This window comes from Mus musculus, chromosome 12, assembly GCF_000001635.26.
Source record: "Mus musculus strain C57BL/6J chromosome 12, GRCm38.p6 C57BL/6J".
In the NCBI taxonomy this organism is placed as follows: domain Eukaryota; kingdom Metazoa; phylum Chordata; class Mammalia; order Rodentia; family Muridae; genus Mus; species Mus musculus.
The window spans coordinates 111,861,264-111,878,977 of record NC_000078.6 but is presented as its reverse complement, the minus strand read 5'-3'; the positions used below and the strand labels follow the sequence as shown (position 1 = coordinate 111,878,977).

General features: G+C 42.6%; 1 protein-coding gene across 4 annotated transcripts in view; it reads left to right on the top strand.

Moving 5' to 3' along the window:
- Ppp1r13b (protein phosphatase 1, regulatory subunit 13B) overlaps window positions 1-17,714 on the top strand; it is a 79,663-nt gene that overhangs the window by 29,142 nt on the left and 32,807 nt on the right. For all 4 annotated transcript variants that reach the window (XM_006515796.4, XM_006515797.4, XM_030246683.1 and 1 more), the window contains exons 2-3: window positions 6,545-6,692; window positions 12,444-12,563. In XM_006515796.4, coding sequence (XP_006515859.1) covers window positions 6,545-6,692; window positions 12,444-12,563 — 268 coding nt within the window. The remainder of the gene's footprint in view (window positions 1-6,544; window positions 6,693-12,443; window positions 12,564-17,714) is intronic.

The window sequence follows — 17,714 nt, the reverse complement described above, 5'->3', positions numbered from 1 at the left end:
AAAAGGTGTGTTTCCATACTGATGTTAAGAACTTTCTGTGTTTTAGGATGCAAGTTCCTTGTTGCCTGTACACTTTTCCAGATAATTTTTTTAGTCTGAGTTGTGACTTTCAATTTTCTTTTTAAGATTTCTTTTTTCGAGACAGGGTTTTTCTATGTAGCCCAGGCTGTCTGCAGTGTGCTCTGTAGACCAGGCTATCCTCGAACTCAAGAGATCAGCCTAGCCTGCCTTTGCACTACAATCCCAAGTACTGATATTAATATGCATTTTTAGGCTTAAGTATTTATTTATTTTGAAATTTTTTCATCACTCTATTAAGGCCAACTCTTCCTTTAAGACATGGTCAATTTCCAATTATTATTATATCTTTTTTAAAAATTGACGTGGGACTCATATAGCCTAGGCTGGATTCAAATTCTCTTTGTAGTTGGGGCTAGTCTTGGACTCCTGATCCTTCTGCCTCAAGTGCATCACTGCATCTAACTTCTTTAGTTTTCTCTGAATGTGGGATTGCTCCCTGTTGTCATGCAGCGCCACCTTGTGGGAGGAGGGAGTCTGTCTAGAGGCATCCCGATATGAGGTATGAGGGAATCTGCTGAGACTCTTATGTTAATCTTATGTTAATCATGGCTTTGGACTTTCACAATAATACTTTTTCTTGTGTCATGTAGACTAAGTCAGTGGGTAAAGGGGTAAATATTCTCTTATCTTTTTTTTTTTTTTTTTTTTAATTTTATTTATTCATTATATGTAAGTACACTGTAGCTGTCTTCAGACACTCCAGAAGAGGGCGTCAGATCCCGTTACGGATGGTTGTGAGCCACCATGTGGTTGCTGGGATTTGAACTCCTGACCTTCGGAAGAGCAGTCGGGTGCTCTTACCCGCTGAGCCATCTCACCAGCCCTTCTCTTATCTTTATTGTGAAGAAAACTTGAAGATAAAAAGGCAGACAAACACATATCCTTCAGGATTCAAAAGTCCTACCAAATCATATAACTGGGGGATTTATGTAGTCAATCCATGCTTTATGCCCGGTGCTGATCCAGGTACTGATGACACAGCTGAAGGCTGACCAGGATCTCTGTTCTCAGGAAATGGATAAGCATTTGAACCCTGAGCCAGGTAAGAGACAGGTAACAGATGGAGTTCCTTTAGTTAGATTGGTTAGGGGGAGCTCTGATGAGCGCTGAGCAGCTGAGTGCAGTGGTCCGGTCCAGCATCAGGGCAGCATGCATGGAGACAAAGTAATGTATCTAATGGCAGGCGCAGCAGCATCCACTTAGGTTGCTTTGCAGAGGTGCCGGCTCTGCTGGCTCGGGCTCCATCAGTAACAGTGATGTTGTGCCCAGAGACTGAGGATGTTTCTGTTTGCCTTTTTTCTCTCTCTTAACATCTCTTTACTTTATGTATATGAGTATCTGCCCTGCATGTATGTATACATGTGTGCCATGTATGTGCAGGAGGCTTCCAAGACCAGTAGAGGGTATCAGATATCCCTGAACTGGAGTTATAGACAGTTGTTAAATGCCATGTGGGTCCTAGGAATTCAGCCTATGTCCCCTTTAAGAGCAACAAATGCTCTTAACCACTGAGCCATCTCTCCAGCCTACATCTCTGAGGCTTTAAGTTAAACACAGAGATGCAACATGTCTGACCCAGAAGGAGCTTAGAGTCAGTCCTCTGGTGCATGGAAGAGCTAAGGGTTTTTCAGGATGGTTGTCTGTGCCCACCTCGACGAATCCTTTCCTTGGTTTCTGTGCGCTCCTTACTTATTACCTACCAAGAAAGTTAACTAAAATTTAGTGTATCTTTATTGTGTTCTTCCAGGTCATTTATCTTTGCTATCCCACACTTCCTTTTGTTTTTTTAAATATTCATTTTATATATGTGTCCACTGTCACTGTCTTCAGACATACCAGAGGAGGGCGTCAGATCCCATTACAGATGGTTGTGAGCCACCATGTGGTTGCTGGGAATTGAACTCAGGACCTCTGGAAAAGCAGTCAGTGTACTTAACTGCTGAGCCCTCTCTCCAGTCCCCACAGTTCCTTTTCAATAGGAAATGAAAGCAGGACAGATCCAAAGTTTCATCAGAGCAGAGTTCAGTGCCATTGCCTTAAAAGAAACATTCCCAGAGTCCACCAAGCTCCTGCTGAGAATTGAGAACCAGTAATGAGGGAAAGCCATTCCCATCACCATCAGCAAAGTCAGCACACAGCTAAGGAGAGAGCTTGAGGCTCAGTCAAGGGTTTGTGCTACATAAGAATTGATTGCCTTTTCTGAAAGTCTTGTAGAGTCCACTTTCTAAAAACAAATTCTGAGGAACAATTTGTGTGCCATAAATTTTGCCTGTTTTAAGCCAGATGTGGTGGCCTTTAATCCCAGCTGAGACAGGTGGATCTCTGTGAGTTTGAAGCCAATCTTGTCTACATAGTGAAAACCTGTCTCAAAAATAAGTAAATATGCCTATCTTAAGTGAACAGTTTAGTCATCTTCAGCAAATGTCTAAAGCTGTAGAACCATAACCACAGTCTGTAAGTGTGGGCCTGGGGACCAGCGGAGGTCTCTGTCCAGGCCTGCTGCGAGGCTTCCAGTGAAGGCAAGTGAGTCTGCCACTGCCGTGCCTTCCAGGTCACTCAGTAACTCCGAGCCGCTCTGGACTGAGTCAGGTTGGGCTGGGACTACGAGAAGCAGAGTGCGGTGGGACCTCAGATGGCTCTTTGGGAGAGAAGATCTCTTTCCCATGTTACATACAGCTCTTGGAACAAAAGACTCAGAGGAAGGAGTAGTTCTCACGTACCTTTAATTCCCTGCATGGATTTACATACAGTTCTGGGGGTGGTTCAGGGTTCAACAGCAGGTACCTCTCATTGGCTTAGACTGAGTGTTTGGGGGGGGAACTTTATTTGCACGTGGGAAGGCTTAGTGCTGTTCCTACATGACTGATAGCCACGCGGGGCTGTGGGGGCGGTAACTTCGGCAGGAGCCAGGGATCCGGGAGACACGCTCAAATGCCTTTCGTCCCTTGTAGGCGGAAATTACCACCCACCAGGTCACACTGGGGTTCAAGACCTAAGCTGGACTAGAGACCAGGCTGTCTGTGCATAGCACCATTGTCCCACATCTTGTGACATCATGTCACTGTTCATTCCCAACCAGCAGGCAACCAGTCTTTCCACCTCAGCAGATGTGACAGTTGTCGATATAAACAGGATCATATACTGTGTGGGGGTTGTTTTTATCTTTGTTTGGGGGATTTTGGTTGGTTTGGTTTTGGTTTTGATTTTTTTTTTTTTTTTTTTTTTTTTTTTTTTTTTTGGTTTCTGGCCTCTTCCACTTGTATAATGTGGACAGAATTCATCCATGAATAGTCTGTTGTATGGCGGGCCACATTTTTTTTATTGATAGTCAGTTAATAGACTCAAATGAGTTGCTTCTTCTTTAGCTATTATGAATGAACAAAGCCGCCATGAACATTTCTATGGAGTACTTTGTATGGACAGATGTTACTTCTTACAGTGGATTCTGAGAGGTGGTATTGCTGGATCATATGGTTAATCTATGCTTCTATGTAAGAGACTGCTGCGTTGTTTAGAATGGCCACACCACTGTATATTTCCACACAAGTGTGCAGGATTCCTGTTCTCCACATCCTTATTAACACTTGAGATTACTTATCATTCCATTATAGATATGCTCCTATTCTTGTGTCTGTGCACATGTATGTTCATGTGTGTGTGTGTTCACATGCCTATGCATGTGTATATCAAATATGTTTGTGTGTGTGGGGTGCATATGCTGAGTATATTCATGTGTTTGGATGCACATGTGTGTGTGTGTGTGGAGGGCAGTCCAGAGGGTGTTCTTTGAGGTGCCACCCAATTTTTAAGTTTTTTTTAATTGTTGTTTGTAGTTTGTTTGAGGCAGGATCCCCCTGTGCAGTCCTGGCAGGCCTGAAACTCTTAGAAATGCTTTTGCCTCTGCCTCTGTGTGAGTACTGGAACTGAAGGTGTGAGCCACCACACCTGCCACCCTGGTTTTAGAGACATAGTCTGTTGTTGGGCCAGCAAGCCCCAGTGTTCCAGAAGTTGTTGCCTCCACAGTGCTGAGGTCACAAGTGTGCTGCCATGCCCTGATTATTCTGTGTGATTATTCACCAGAGATGCTCTTGGCCTTGATTTTTGATGTTGAGACAAGAGTTCTACTGTGTGGCCCAGACTGGCCTGAAATGTGCTGTCTAGACTAGGCTGACCTCAGATTCACAGAGACTCACATGTCTCTGCCTCCAGATGTCTAAAATTAAAGATGTGCACCATCATACCCGGCCCCCCTTGTTTCTGAACTTCAATGAAAGATTAATGAAAAGAAAACTTTGGAATGCTTTCTGAGCAGAGGTTCTCAACCTGTGGGGCATGTCCCCTTTGGGGGAGTCATATATCAGATATCCTGCATATTGGTGTTTACAGTACTCATAACAGTAACAGTTATAAAGTAGCAACAAAATAATTTTATGGTTGGGGGTCACACAGCATGAGAAGCAAAATTAAGGGGGTATAGCACTAGGAGAGTTGAGAACCACTAGAGTAAGGGAAATCTTTGGTTTAAATTGTACCCAAAGAGTATTTTTTTAATTATTTCCATTATTATGTCTTAAGATCTTAATCAAATTGACCAAATCTTTTTTTATGGTAAAAAGAATATAGGTCAGACCATCTTTACTTTTTCAAATGTATTATGATGTACTTTGGAAGTTCAGGCCATTTGTTTTTCTTTTGCTGTGATGTTTTAGTTTATTTCTAGGGGCCAATTTTTTAATGAATTTGATTTTAAGTGTTTTATTAGTAATATTAGGGGCTCTTTATGGATTCAGATTAGCCACTTATTTGTAATGTGAACTGCAGATATTTTTCCAGTTTGTCTTTGCTTTGTAAAATTCTTATTTTAATATGCTTGAATAATCATTCTTCTTATGATTTTGGTTTTTTAATTATTAGTTAGAAAGGGCTTTTATAACTACATAGTTATAAAACATATTTGCTTAGTTTTAAATGTTTTTATTTAGTCTAGAATTTGTATGGTTTTATGAGTTATATCCATGGCAGGACTGCAGAGATGACTTAGTGGTAAGAATGCTTGCAGAGGTTGAGCAGTGGTGGCGCACGCCTTTAATCCCAGCACTTGGGAGGCAGAGGCAGGCAAATTTCTGAGTTTGAGGCCAGCCTGGTCTACAGAGTGAGTTCCAGGACAGCCAGGGCTACACAGAGAAACCCTGTCTCAGGGAAAAACAAACAAACAAACCTTGCAGAGGACCTGGGTTTGGGTCCAAACACTAACATGGTGTCTCACAAGCCATCTACAGCTCCAGTAACAGGGAAGTCCTCTTATGACTACTGCAGGCACATACTTACATGCAGAGAAATTAATATTAATAAATATTAATTTAAAAATAAAAGAACATTCAATCTGAAAGCATGAGATAGAGAATGAGTCCATTTTTTTTTCCAGGTGAAAAACATTCACGTACAATAGAACCCTTTTTTCTACTTGGTTTTGAAGCATTGTGTCATTTAATTTTTTTCTTTTTCTTTTCTTTTCTTTCCTTTTTTTTTTTTTTTTTTTTTTTTTTGAGACAGGGTTTCTCTGTGTAGCCTTGGCTGTCCTGGAACTCACTCTTTAGACCAGGCTGGCCTCGAATTCAGAAATCCACCTGCCTCTGCCTCCCAAGTGCTGGGATTAAAGGCGTGTGCCACCACTGCCCGGCAATGGGTCTGATTATGAGATGTCAGCTCATCCCATTTATATCTTCGCATTGAGTGTTTTTTATTTACTTAATTAACTTGTATGGGGGAGAGTGCTGGTGTAGGTGTGTATGTCCTGGGGTGCAGATATGGGGGGAGGTCAGAGGACTGTTCTGGAGAGTATATTCTTTCACCATGTGGTTCCCCTGTCAAACTCAGGATTGAACTTAGAGCGCTGGGCTTGGCAGCAAGTGCCTTTACCACTGAGCCATTTCAACAACCTACAATTGATTTTTTTTTTAGATTTTTAAAATTAATTTTATATGTATGAATATATGAGTGTTCTGTTTATATGTATATGTATATATCACACACATGCCTGGTGCCCACAGGTGCTAAAGAGGGCGTTGAATCCCCTGGTTCTGGAGTTACAGACATGTGGTGCTGGAAATTAAACCCAGCTCCTATGTGATAAAAAACAAGTGCTCTTAGCTACTGAGCCATCTCTCCAGCCTACAGTTGTGTTTGCTAGCATACATTAGAAATAGAAAGCTCCTTCTCCCATTGGACACGCAAACTTTATATGCCCCAGGACAGGGGAACGCCAGGGCCAAAAAGTGGGAATGGGTGGGTAGGGGAGTGGGGGGGAGGGTATGGGGGACATTTGGGATAGCATTGGAAATGTAATTGAGGAAAATACATAATAAAAAAATATATAGAAAAAGAAAAACCCAAACCCAAAAAAAAAAAAGAAAGCTCCTTATATGAGGACTCTAAATTGTGGTCTTAATCTTTTCTCTCACAGATGATATTAACCGTGTTCTTGAGCAACAATGAACAGATTTTAACAGAAGTTCCTATAACACCAGAAACCACCTGTCGAGATGTCGTAGAATTCTGCAAGGAACCTGGAGAGGGCGGTTGCCACCTGGCTGAAGTGTGGAGAGGAAGTGGTATGTCAGCTTATCCAGTGGTGATCACATACAGCTCAGTGTGCTCAATTGGAAACACTGCTGTGCCTCTCAGTTATCTGTAACAAGTGGGATAGCTCAGTAGTGTCTGTGGTCTCATGGACCACAATGATTATAGGACATACGACAACTTTCAGGAGTGAATTCTAGCCTTCTATAATATGGATTCTGTGGGTCAAACTCAAATCAGGCTTTGTGGCAAGCACCTTAACCAGCTGAGCCATCTTGTTGGCCCATCAGTAACTGTTTTAATGTTTTTGGTTTTGGTGTGTGTTGTGTTGTATTTTTGGTGCTGGGGATGGAACACAGGACCTTACACATGCTCAGTGCACACTCTACCAATGAGCTGGATACCTCAGCATCAGTTAAGCAGCTCTTCTCTGCTCTGATAACATCAGGAAGACAGCATGTGGTGTAAGTAGTAAGTCCTCCACAAATAGTATTAAACTGAGAATAGTAAAATCCTGGCTTTTATATTGAAAGACTTGTTAGCAGTCAGGCAAAGAAAATTCTCAAAGATAATATGATTGCATGGAATTCTGCAAAATGTACATCCTAAAGAAGAAATATGCTGGGCGTGGTGGTGCATGCCTTTAATCCCAGCACTTGGGAGGCAGAGGCAGGCAGATTTCTGAGTTCAAGGCCAGCCTGGTCTACAAAAGTGAGTTCCAGGACAGCGAAGGCTACACAGAGAAACCCTGTCTCGAAAAACAAAAAAACAAAAAAACAAAAAAAAAACCAAAAAAAAAAAAAAAAGAAGAAGAAAAAGAAGAAATATAAACTGGGTGTGTTAGTACATGGTTAGTGCATGCCAGTATCCTGTAATTCTAGCACTCTAGGTGAAGGCAGGAGGATCAGTTCAAGGTTACCCTCTTCTACATAATGAGCTTGAGGCTAGCCTAGGCTACATGAGACTCATCTTGAAAAAAACAAGTAAGAACTAAAAAGAAAATAGAGAAGTGGTTGAACTTAGGAAGGAGATGGCATCAGTCTAACACACGTAAGGCCCTGTACCACAGAGAAGCTAGAAATATAACAGGAGTGATATTATGAAAGTGATGCTTAGAGTGAATACACCTGGTAACTGAGGTGTGCTGAGTCTCCACTGGATGCTGAGGGAGTCATCAACCGCATGAGTGTGCGGTGATAGTAAGGGTAAATGTCCAAAGGAAGTGTTTAACCAACCTTCAGAGACAGGTTCTGTGCGTGTGTCTGTCCGTGTGTGGGAATGTGCACATGAGTGCAGGTGCCCACAGAGATCAGAGGCGTAGAGTCCTCTGCACGATTGTGAGCTACCTGCTGTTGTTAGTGAGTGCTGAGAGTTAGCTCAGTTCTTCTGGACGAGCAGTGTATGTTCTCAGCACTGAGCTATCTCTGCAGCCCCTGGGACTTACTGTTTAAATAGGCCAGTGCAGACATTTTAAGTCTATTTATGAACCTGTACATATAAACACACTGCTTTTGAAACTAAAACTATGGTTTGAAATTTACTTTTTATTGTTGAGCTTGTTCTTGTTTTCTGATATGCTTAACAGTGGGTTAACCTAGGGCTAAGCACACATGGATTTCACGTCATCCAAGATAGGACCGTAGCTATCCTACTCTTGATAGGACTGTAGCTATCCTACCCTTGATAGGACCGTAGCTATCCTACCCTTGATAGGACTGTAGCTATCCTACCCTTGATAGGACCGTAGCTATCCTACCCTTGATAGGACTGTAGCTATCCTACCCTTGATAGGACTGTAGCTATCCTACCCTTGATAGGACTGTAGCTATCCTACCCTTGTAGCTGTTGTACCCTGATATCAGTTAAGCAGGTAAGGCAGGGCTTGCCTACCATGGATGGCGAATGGGTTAAGGATAAGTCACCGCATGCAGTGTGTTGGAGCTCAAAGGGTACTTAGTGCAAAGTAAGCAGTTTGGGGCTAGAGCGATGGCCTAGTGGAGCACCCACTTTCTCTTGCAGAGGATCCAGGTTTGGTTCCCAGAATTAATGATGGCACATGATCTCTGTGAGGTTTCACTGGGTCCAGCGTTCTCTTTTGGCCTCCAAGGCCACTAGGTACACAAATAGAAGTGCACATACATACATGCAGGCAAAGATACATACACATAAAATAAAATTGAATATTTAATAAATAAATAAAAGCAAACAATTTAAAGTGAAGCCTGGAATTTAAATTTCAATTTGAAGCCTGGAATGGTGTCTGCACATGAGTAATCCCAGCATGAGAAGGCTGAAGCAGGGGATCACGGGGTCACAGGACCTTGAACTGCAAAGTGACACACTGTCTCCAAATCCAGAATAATAACAATGATGGTGATAAGAGAAAATAATAAGAGTAGTAACAATGAGATTAAACTTGTGTGGCACTACTGCCCAGCAAGATAGGCTGTCTCTGATGTGAGCAAAGTTAATAATCTTGAAATTCCCAGAAAATTCCTGTCCAAAGAGGAATGCGACCTTTCCCAGAGGTCTGAGCTGATTCATTACCATTTTAACATGAAGTATATAAAACATCCCTGTGTCAGCACCTTCACAGCAGAGGCTCCATGTGCCTCAGAGCAGGTCAGGAGTTTCAGCTAGACTCTGGGCTGGGGGGCTCTTTTCCCTTACATGTCCCTGAAATTTTCCATCTTTCACACATTCAAAGAACAAATCATCTCTTTTGATATAAACAAAGTCAGTTAGGAAATGAGATGACCACTTAATTCATTTATGAGACAAGTGTAAATTCTGTACCAAAATTGAGCAAGAAAAGTATAGACTAATCTTAGCTTGAGTGTTTGAAGCAGCGTCTCATATAGCCCAGGTAGGATTCAAGCTCCTGTGTCCCTCAGAGGGAGGTGGGGCTTCCTATCCTCTTCCCTTTCCCTTGGTGCTGGAACCATGCGTGCTGCATGCTGCCTGTGCAGTGGAGGGCAGACCCAGGGCTTTCTACAAGCTAGGCAAACATTCTTCCAACTGAGCTACACCTCTAGCCCCCTTATTTTGAACATAGATGAGAAAACCCTAAATAAACATCAGCTAATCCATTTCAGCAGCAAGTTGAAAAGTTGTGGGACATTGTAAAAGTCTGTTTATAGAGGAGAATGCACTTGGGAATGCACTTGGTCCAAGTGAGACCTGTCGCTGCGTTAAAGATCAGTGTTATCATTTAGTTAACAGCAGAGTACAATGGCGTTCTCCCTATTCAATAAGTACCCTTGAAGCCTAAAGTAAAGCTCACACTTGTTACATATGTCTCTGACTGCAGACACACACACCTGTTAGAACCAGAGGAGAAAGAAGTTTTCTCCTTAGTCTTCTGCCCCAACATGTGCCCTATTAGAACATCAGACAAACTCAAATTAGAATCATCCTGCAGGTCCCTGTCTGCTTCTCTGCATTGTCATGTTCTAAAGAACAAGGACAGAGCAACTGCTGAGGCAGGGAGTTACACAGTTACATACACACTCACTGGTGGGATTCTGCACTTACACAGTTACATACACTCTCACGGGTGGGATTCTGCAGTTACACAGTTACATACACTCTCATGGGTGGGATTCTGCAGTTATACAGTTACATACACACTCACGGGTGGGATTCTGCACTTACACAGTTACATACACTCTCATGGGTGGGATTCTGCAGTTACACAGTTACATACACACTCACGGGTGGGATTCTGCACTTACACAGTTACATACACTCTCACGGGTGGGATTCCGCACTTACACAGTTACATACACTCTCATGGGTGGGATTCTGCAGTTACACAGTTACATACACTCTCATGGGTGGGATTCTGCAGTTATACAGTTACATACACACTCACGGGTGGGATTCTGCACTTACACAGTTACATACACTCTCATGGGTGGGATTCTGCAGTTACACAGTTACATACACACTCACGGGTGGGATTCTGCACTTACACAGTTACATACACTCTCACGGGTGGGATTCCGCACTTACACAGTTACATACACTCTCACGGGTGGGATTCCGCAGTTACACAGTTACATACACTCTCATGGGTGGGATTCCACACTTACACAGTTACATACACTCTCACGGGTGGGATTCTGCACTTACACAGTTACATACACACTCACGGGTGGGATTCCGCAGTTACACAGTTACATACACTCTCACGGGTGGGATTCCGCAGTTACACAGTTACATACACTCTCACGGGTGGGATTCTGCACTTACACAGTTACATACACACTCACGGGTGGGATTCTGCACTTACACAGTTACATACACACTCACGGGTGGGATTCCGCAGTTACACAGTTACATACACTCTCACGGGTGGGATTCCGCAGTTACACAGTTACATACACTCTCACGGGTGGGATTCCACACTTACACAGTTACATACACTCTCACGGGTGGGATTCTGCACTTACACAGTTACATACACACTCACGGGTGGGATTCCACACTTATACAGTTACATACACTCTCACGGGTGGGATTCTGCAGTTACACAGTTACATACACACTCACGGGTGGGATTCCACACTTATACAGTTACATACACTCTCACGGGTGGGATTCTGCAGTTACACAGTTACATACACACTCACGGGTGGGATTCCACACTTATACAGTTACATACACTCTCACGGGTGGGATTCTGCAGTTACACAGTTACATACACACTCACAGGTGAGATTTTGCAAACACAGAGAGAGAACACTAGTGAGAAGTTGCTGAATCCAGAGAGCCAGCAGCCTAACAGCAGTCTGCCTGCCTGCCAGTATGACCTGCTTGGTTTCACAGCTCCCACAGGGAGACTTAGGTGAAGGTATGTAGTACTGTCTTGGCAATTATTCTACTAGTTCAAAATAAAAATGTTGATGAGAGAGTATCTCACTAGGTAGCCCAGGCTGGCCCAGGACCTCCTATCCTGAAGGCTGGCTTCAAACTTGCCATCTTCTTACCTCTGCCTTCCAAGTGATAGGATTATAGACATGGCATGTAATAAGTCTAAAATTATTATTTGCGAATAAAACATTTTTGAGAGATATGATGTGCAAACTTGAGAGATTGCTCAGTCGTTAAGATTGTTTGCTGCTTTTGCAGAGGACCAGTGTTCAGTTCCTGGCACCCATGTTAGGATGCTGACAACTTCATACTAATTCCAGCTCTAAAGGATCCTGTGCCCTTTTCCAACCTCCATGGATACCTGAATACCCCTGCCTATACCTACACCCAGATATAGACACGTACACATAAAAAGACTCTTGCGGAAAAAAACAGAAACAGAAAATCTGGGTTCTATTAGCGTGAGGTCAGTGTTATTCGAGGGCCTGAGTTCAGTCCTCAGTACAATAGCAGATGGAACTGCAGAGGGACAGATGCAGTGCTCAGGAATGCCTGTATGGTGCATCAGGCCTGTAGAAGCCTCCTCGAGGAACACCGAGCTAGTGAGAAGAGAGATGCACAGTCCAGTTCACTGTTACCTCTTGGATGCTGGAAATTTACTTTGCTGTGCATTATTGCATTTATATGTTGCTCATTATCCTTCGTTTCTCATTAATTCTACTTGTTTATTAAAAGTAAAATGTGGTGCTTGTAATGTTCTTGGATTCATGTGCGTGTAAGAGTGTGTGTGTGTGTGTGTGTGTGTGTGTGTGTGTGTGTGTGTGTGTGTGTGTGTAAGAGAGAGAGAGAGCTTGCTTGGCTGGTGTCCCTGCCTTGGTTTCTGGAGTAAACTGCTGTCTTTCTCCTAGAGCGTCCCATCCCCTATGACCACATGATGTATGAGCACCTGCAGAAGTGGGGGCCTCGCAGAGAAGAAGTAAAATTTTTTCTTCGTCATGAGGATTCTCCAACTGAGAGCAGTGAACAAGGTAGGTAAATGCTTCCTTCCTTCTTCACTTGTTAACTTGTATAATACTGGTTAATTTTTTTTTTTCGCTTTTCGTAGCATGATGAATTTAATGCAACAGTCACAGCAGGGACAAGGAAAGAGAAAGGCAGATGGACTACCTGCCTCAGCAAGCGAGGGCTTGTGTCGGCAGCGTCTATGTGCAGAGACAAGCAGGCTGAGGCACTTAAAAGCTGCTGGATGAAAACCCATCCAGGAGAAGCCTGGGCCTACGTCTACATTTATGTTACTGTCATTACTATCATAGTGCCATACTTCTTACGAGGAAACATGCAGCAGAAACAGAAAGATCCTAAGATTGTTCTGAAAATGAGACGACACAGTGCCCAGAGTGCCATGTCTCAGTAATAAAAGTCAATGCTTCACATTGTCTTATTAATACTAGTTAATTTTAGAGAACATTATCCATGCCTTTTCTTCCTGTACTCAAGACTGTTGGGAGAGAGAATGTGTGTCCACGTGCCCTGACCTCTGTTGTTCAGGCTTATTTGAGTATGAGATTGTCACAGCTGTAGACACCAGCTCTGGCTTCCTGTCAGGACATCGCATTGGTAAGATGATGCACTCAATATGATAATGTATAAACATGCACTGTATGAAGGTATTAATTTTAACAAATACCACATATATCAGATATCCAAATTTTAAAATAAAACCTTGAAATAATAAAAAGATTATGCGAGATGTTTCTAATTTTAGAGTGGATCAGGTCTTTCTTGGTATCACATCACACCATAAAAGACAAGAGCAGCAAATGTGCTACTTAAAAACAAAGCCGTCCATGGTGGTACACACCTGTAACCCCAGCACTCAGGAGACCAGGCAGGCAGGCCTCCCAGCTCCAGGCCTACCAGGGCTACATAGTGAATTCCTGTCTTAAAAACAGATAAAACAAAACAAAAAAACCCAGCTAGGTGTGATGGCTCATGCCTGTAATCCCAGCACTCAGGAGTCAGAGGCAGGGGGATCTCTGTAAGTTTGAGGGCAGCCATGGGTATTCTGAGAATCCCTGTCTTGAACTGCCCCCCCCCAAAAAAACAATAAAACATCAACCAACAACAACAACCAAAAATACAAACAACAACAAAAAAGAAAAACTGATGGCAGTAAGCATCCTGACAATATGGGTGGATATATTTTCATTTCCATGTAAGAAATCTTAGAAGTTTATATGAAAAAAATGTTTGATAGAAAACCAAGAGACACTGTCTCTAAAGAAGTACACACACACACACACATACATACATACATAAAACATATATTCATATATGCATGCATGTAGGCATAAGCACAGAGCTGGGCCAGAGAGAGAGGACTCATCAGTTAAGAACACCGGCTTTCTTGCAGAGGACTTGAGTTTGATTCTGAGCAGCTACATGGTGATTCACAACCATCTCTAACTTCAGTTCATGGGGATCTGATGCCTTTTTCCAACCTCCTTGGGTTGGTATGCATACATACATGTAGGCCAGCCGGGTCTACATAAACAGTTCCAGGCCAGCCAGGGCTACACAGTGAGAGCCTATCTCAAACAACAGAAACCTCACTAGTCAGGCTCTTGGGGGGGGGGGGTGTTGTTGGTTTTGGGGTTTTTTTTTTTTTTTTTTTTTTTTTTTTTTTTTGGTTTTTTGAGACAGGGTTTCTCTGTATAACCCTGGCTGTCCGGAAACTCACTTTGTAGACCAGACTGGCCTCAGAAATCCACCTGTCTCTGTCTCCCAAGTGCTGGGATTAAAGGCGTGAGTCACCACCGCCCGGCTTACAATGAATAAATCTTAAAAAGTAAAAAAGTGCAAGGCCTTTCAACCCAACAGTCTTCCTGTAGAAGTTCTCCATTCAAGCTATTCCTGAACTATACACAGTGTGCCTTGAGGGACTAGGAACTATATAGGATGTCCACATGGTAAAGTGCTCTGCAGCTCTAACTACCTGAAGAAACCCTGTGCCCAGACCTGGAAGTGTGTTCAGAAGAGGAAACCTGATACCAGGCAGTGTGCATGTAGTCTTAGTGCTGCCTTTTGTGTGACTCAGACAAGAGTGACTGTGTTGGCACACATACTTGTGTGTGTGTAAAGCAGCTTTGGAAGGAGATGTGAGAGGCTAGACATGCTAGCTTGGGCAGAAGGGAGCAGGATGCCTGCAGAACAGGAAGGGGCCAGTGGTAAATTGTAGACCTGTCTGTTCTTTGAATTTTGAACTGTAGAAATATATACATATTTAAGATAAATTTTGCAAAATATAAGGTAATTTTTTTCCTGATACATAAACACTGTAGAATTAAGAGATTTTTTTTTAGGGCTGGTGAGATGGCTCAGCACTGACTGCTCTTCCAAAGGTCATGAGTTCAAATCCCAGCAACCACATGGTGACTCACAACCATCCATAACGAGATCTGACTCCCTTTTCTGGAGTGTCTGAAGACAGCTACAGTGTACTTACATATAATAAATAAATAAATCAAAAAAAAAGAACTTAGTTTTTTAAAAAGGAGTTTTTTTTATTAACAGTGATTGTGGATGACTTGGTATTAATTATAAAATAAACTCAAAAGGAGGTAATTTTATAAAGAAGGATGTCTGTACTGCATCCTTCTTTAAAACTGTTATCTGTTATCCTCTTTCTTTCTTTCCTTCCTCCCTCCCTCCCTCCCTCCCTCCCTCCCTCTCTCCCTCCCTCCCTCCCTCCCTCCCTCCAGCAGGTTTTTCTCTATTGGTCCCTAGCTATACTAGAATCTCTTTATAGACCACGCTGGCCTCCAGAGTGCTGGGTAAAGGTGTGTGCCACCATGCCTGGTTGCCGTTCTTTATTTGTATTTTGTATTAAAGGGAATTGCTCTTGCTCGCTGAACTAGTATTTGCTATAAAATTATATTTCTTTCCCGCTGGGGGCCTGCACTGGCCTTTAGAATGAACGGTACTGGGGTGGGACAGAGCACAGACTGATGGTCTTTGGCCTTGTAACTCTCTCTTACTGTATTGTGCTAATAAACACTGGTTTCTTTTCCCTCTGACTCAAGGACTTCTTACTGGCCAGGCAAGAGCCTTGGAACTTGTTAACTCTTCATGAACCAGAGAGAAAAGAAAGTAAATGGTTAACACAGACAACAAGCACAGACACGCGTGCTCACACACACACACACACACACACACACACACACACGCACACACACACACACTCTCTCTCTCTCTCTCTCTCTCTCTCTCTCTCTCTCTCTGGTCAGGCCCAACTACCTGTCTCATCAACTCAACAAGTGTTCATGTATATTTACATACATACACATATACCTCCATATGTGTGTGTGTGTGTCTGTGTACACACACACATACAGACACACACACAAACACATATAGACAAGTAGATATATACATTTGGTAGATGGGGCTGAGCCCCAGATGCCACACTTTATTCCTTCTTTCTGGCCTTCTTATACCTTCTTAGACAAAAGTTCTTTATAAAATTACTCATAGATAAAATGTTACCCAAAAGGGGAGTTACAGAAGGATGTCAACAGAAAGTTCACAGTGTTTCCTTCTAAAAGCTCATTGTAAGTTCAAAGCAAGTTTCATGTGGCCTTGCTTTGCACATAGCTGTGGCTTCATCCTTGGATCTGACCTAGAATGAAATCTGTCCCAAGCCTATTTCTATTCTTAGTGTAAATGTGAAAGTTCATTGTATTCTTTATTATGCAGCCGTTACTTACTATCCTATGAAGAGGGGGCACATTCTATCCTCAATTCTTTATAACATCTTTCTAGCAAAACAGCTAAATTAAATTTTCTTCTTTAAATTTTCTTTTTAAAATTATTTGAGTCAAATCAGGAATTCTATAAAGTTATTAATTCATCTAGATAGTGTTGATGCATAAAATTCATCTTCATGTTGACTTGCAAGGAATTTGCTCAATAGGGTGGGCTGATGCCCAGGAATCATTAGGCTATGTGATAGTGAGAGGAGAGGCATCTCAGCACAAGAAGTAATCCTGGGATGAAGTCTCTAAGGACCCTGCATACTTAGAGCTCACCCGTTGCAGGCTGTGCATAATAGTGCGCCATCTCTAGAAGACTCACTCGCGTCTTGAGCCTTTCCTGCGTGGCTCCTGACACTTTCTCTTTTTTGTTGTTTTTTGAGACAAGGCTCCACTCTATAGCCTTGGCTGGCCTGGGACTCCATATGTAGACCAGGCTGGCCTCAAACTCATAGAGATCTCTCTGCCTCTACTCTGCCTCTCTGCCTCTCTGCCTCTCTGCCTCTCTGCCTATCTGCCCCTCTGCCCCTCTGCCTCTCTGCCTCTGCATTGAACTTAAAGGCAGGTACACCATGTTTGTTTGTTTGTTTGTTTTTATATTTTGTTTGCTTATTTATTTACTTACTTATTTATGTGTATGGATATTTTGCCTGCATCCACATCTGTGCACCACATACATGTTGGTGCTTTCTAGAGTGTCAGATCCCCTGGGACTTGTAGTTACAGAGGGCTATGAGCTACCATGTAGGTGTTGGGGAATTAAACCCAGCGTCTCCAGAACAGCCAGTGCTCATAAGCACAGAGCCATCTCTCCAGCCCCAGTTAAAACACTTTTGATAACAAGTCAATTTCATGCTTGAGAGAGAGAAATTAAAATACACAAAGCAACACATGAAAAGACTGATTGCAAAACATTTTTACTGTACTAATTCCTGGATTTCTTGGCCTGGTATTTTTCTACTTTTTTTTTTAAAGATTTTTATTTAATTTATGTGAGTACACTGTCACTCTCTTCAGACACAGCAGAAGAGGGCATAGAATCCCGTTACAGATGGTTGTAAGCCACCATGTGGTTGCTGGGAATTGAACTCAGGACCTTTGGAAGAACAGTCAGTGCTCCCAACCACTGAGCAGTCTCTCCAGCCCCCATTTTTATACTTATTCTCAATAAATATGCAAATAAGTGAAAAATTGGAGGGTTGTAGTTGTATTTGTTGTTTTTTCTCATTTCTGTGAGGAAAAGAAATAGCTGAGCACCAAAGAGATGACTCAACAGCTCCTCTTCTAGAGGACCTGAATTCAGTTCCCAGAATGAAGATCAGGCGGCTCAGAACCATGAGAGACTCCAGCTGCAAGGGAATCAATCCA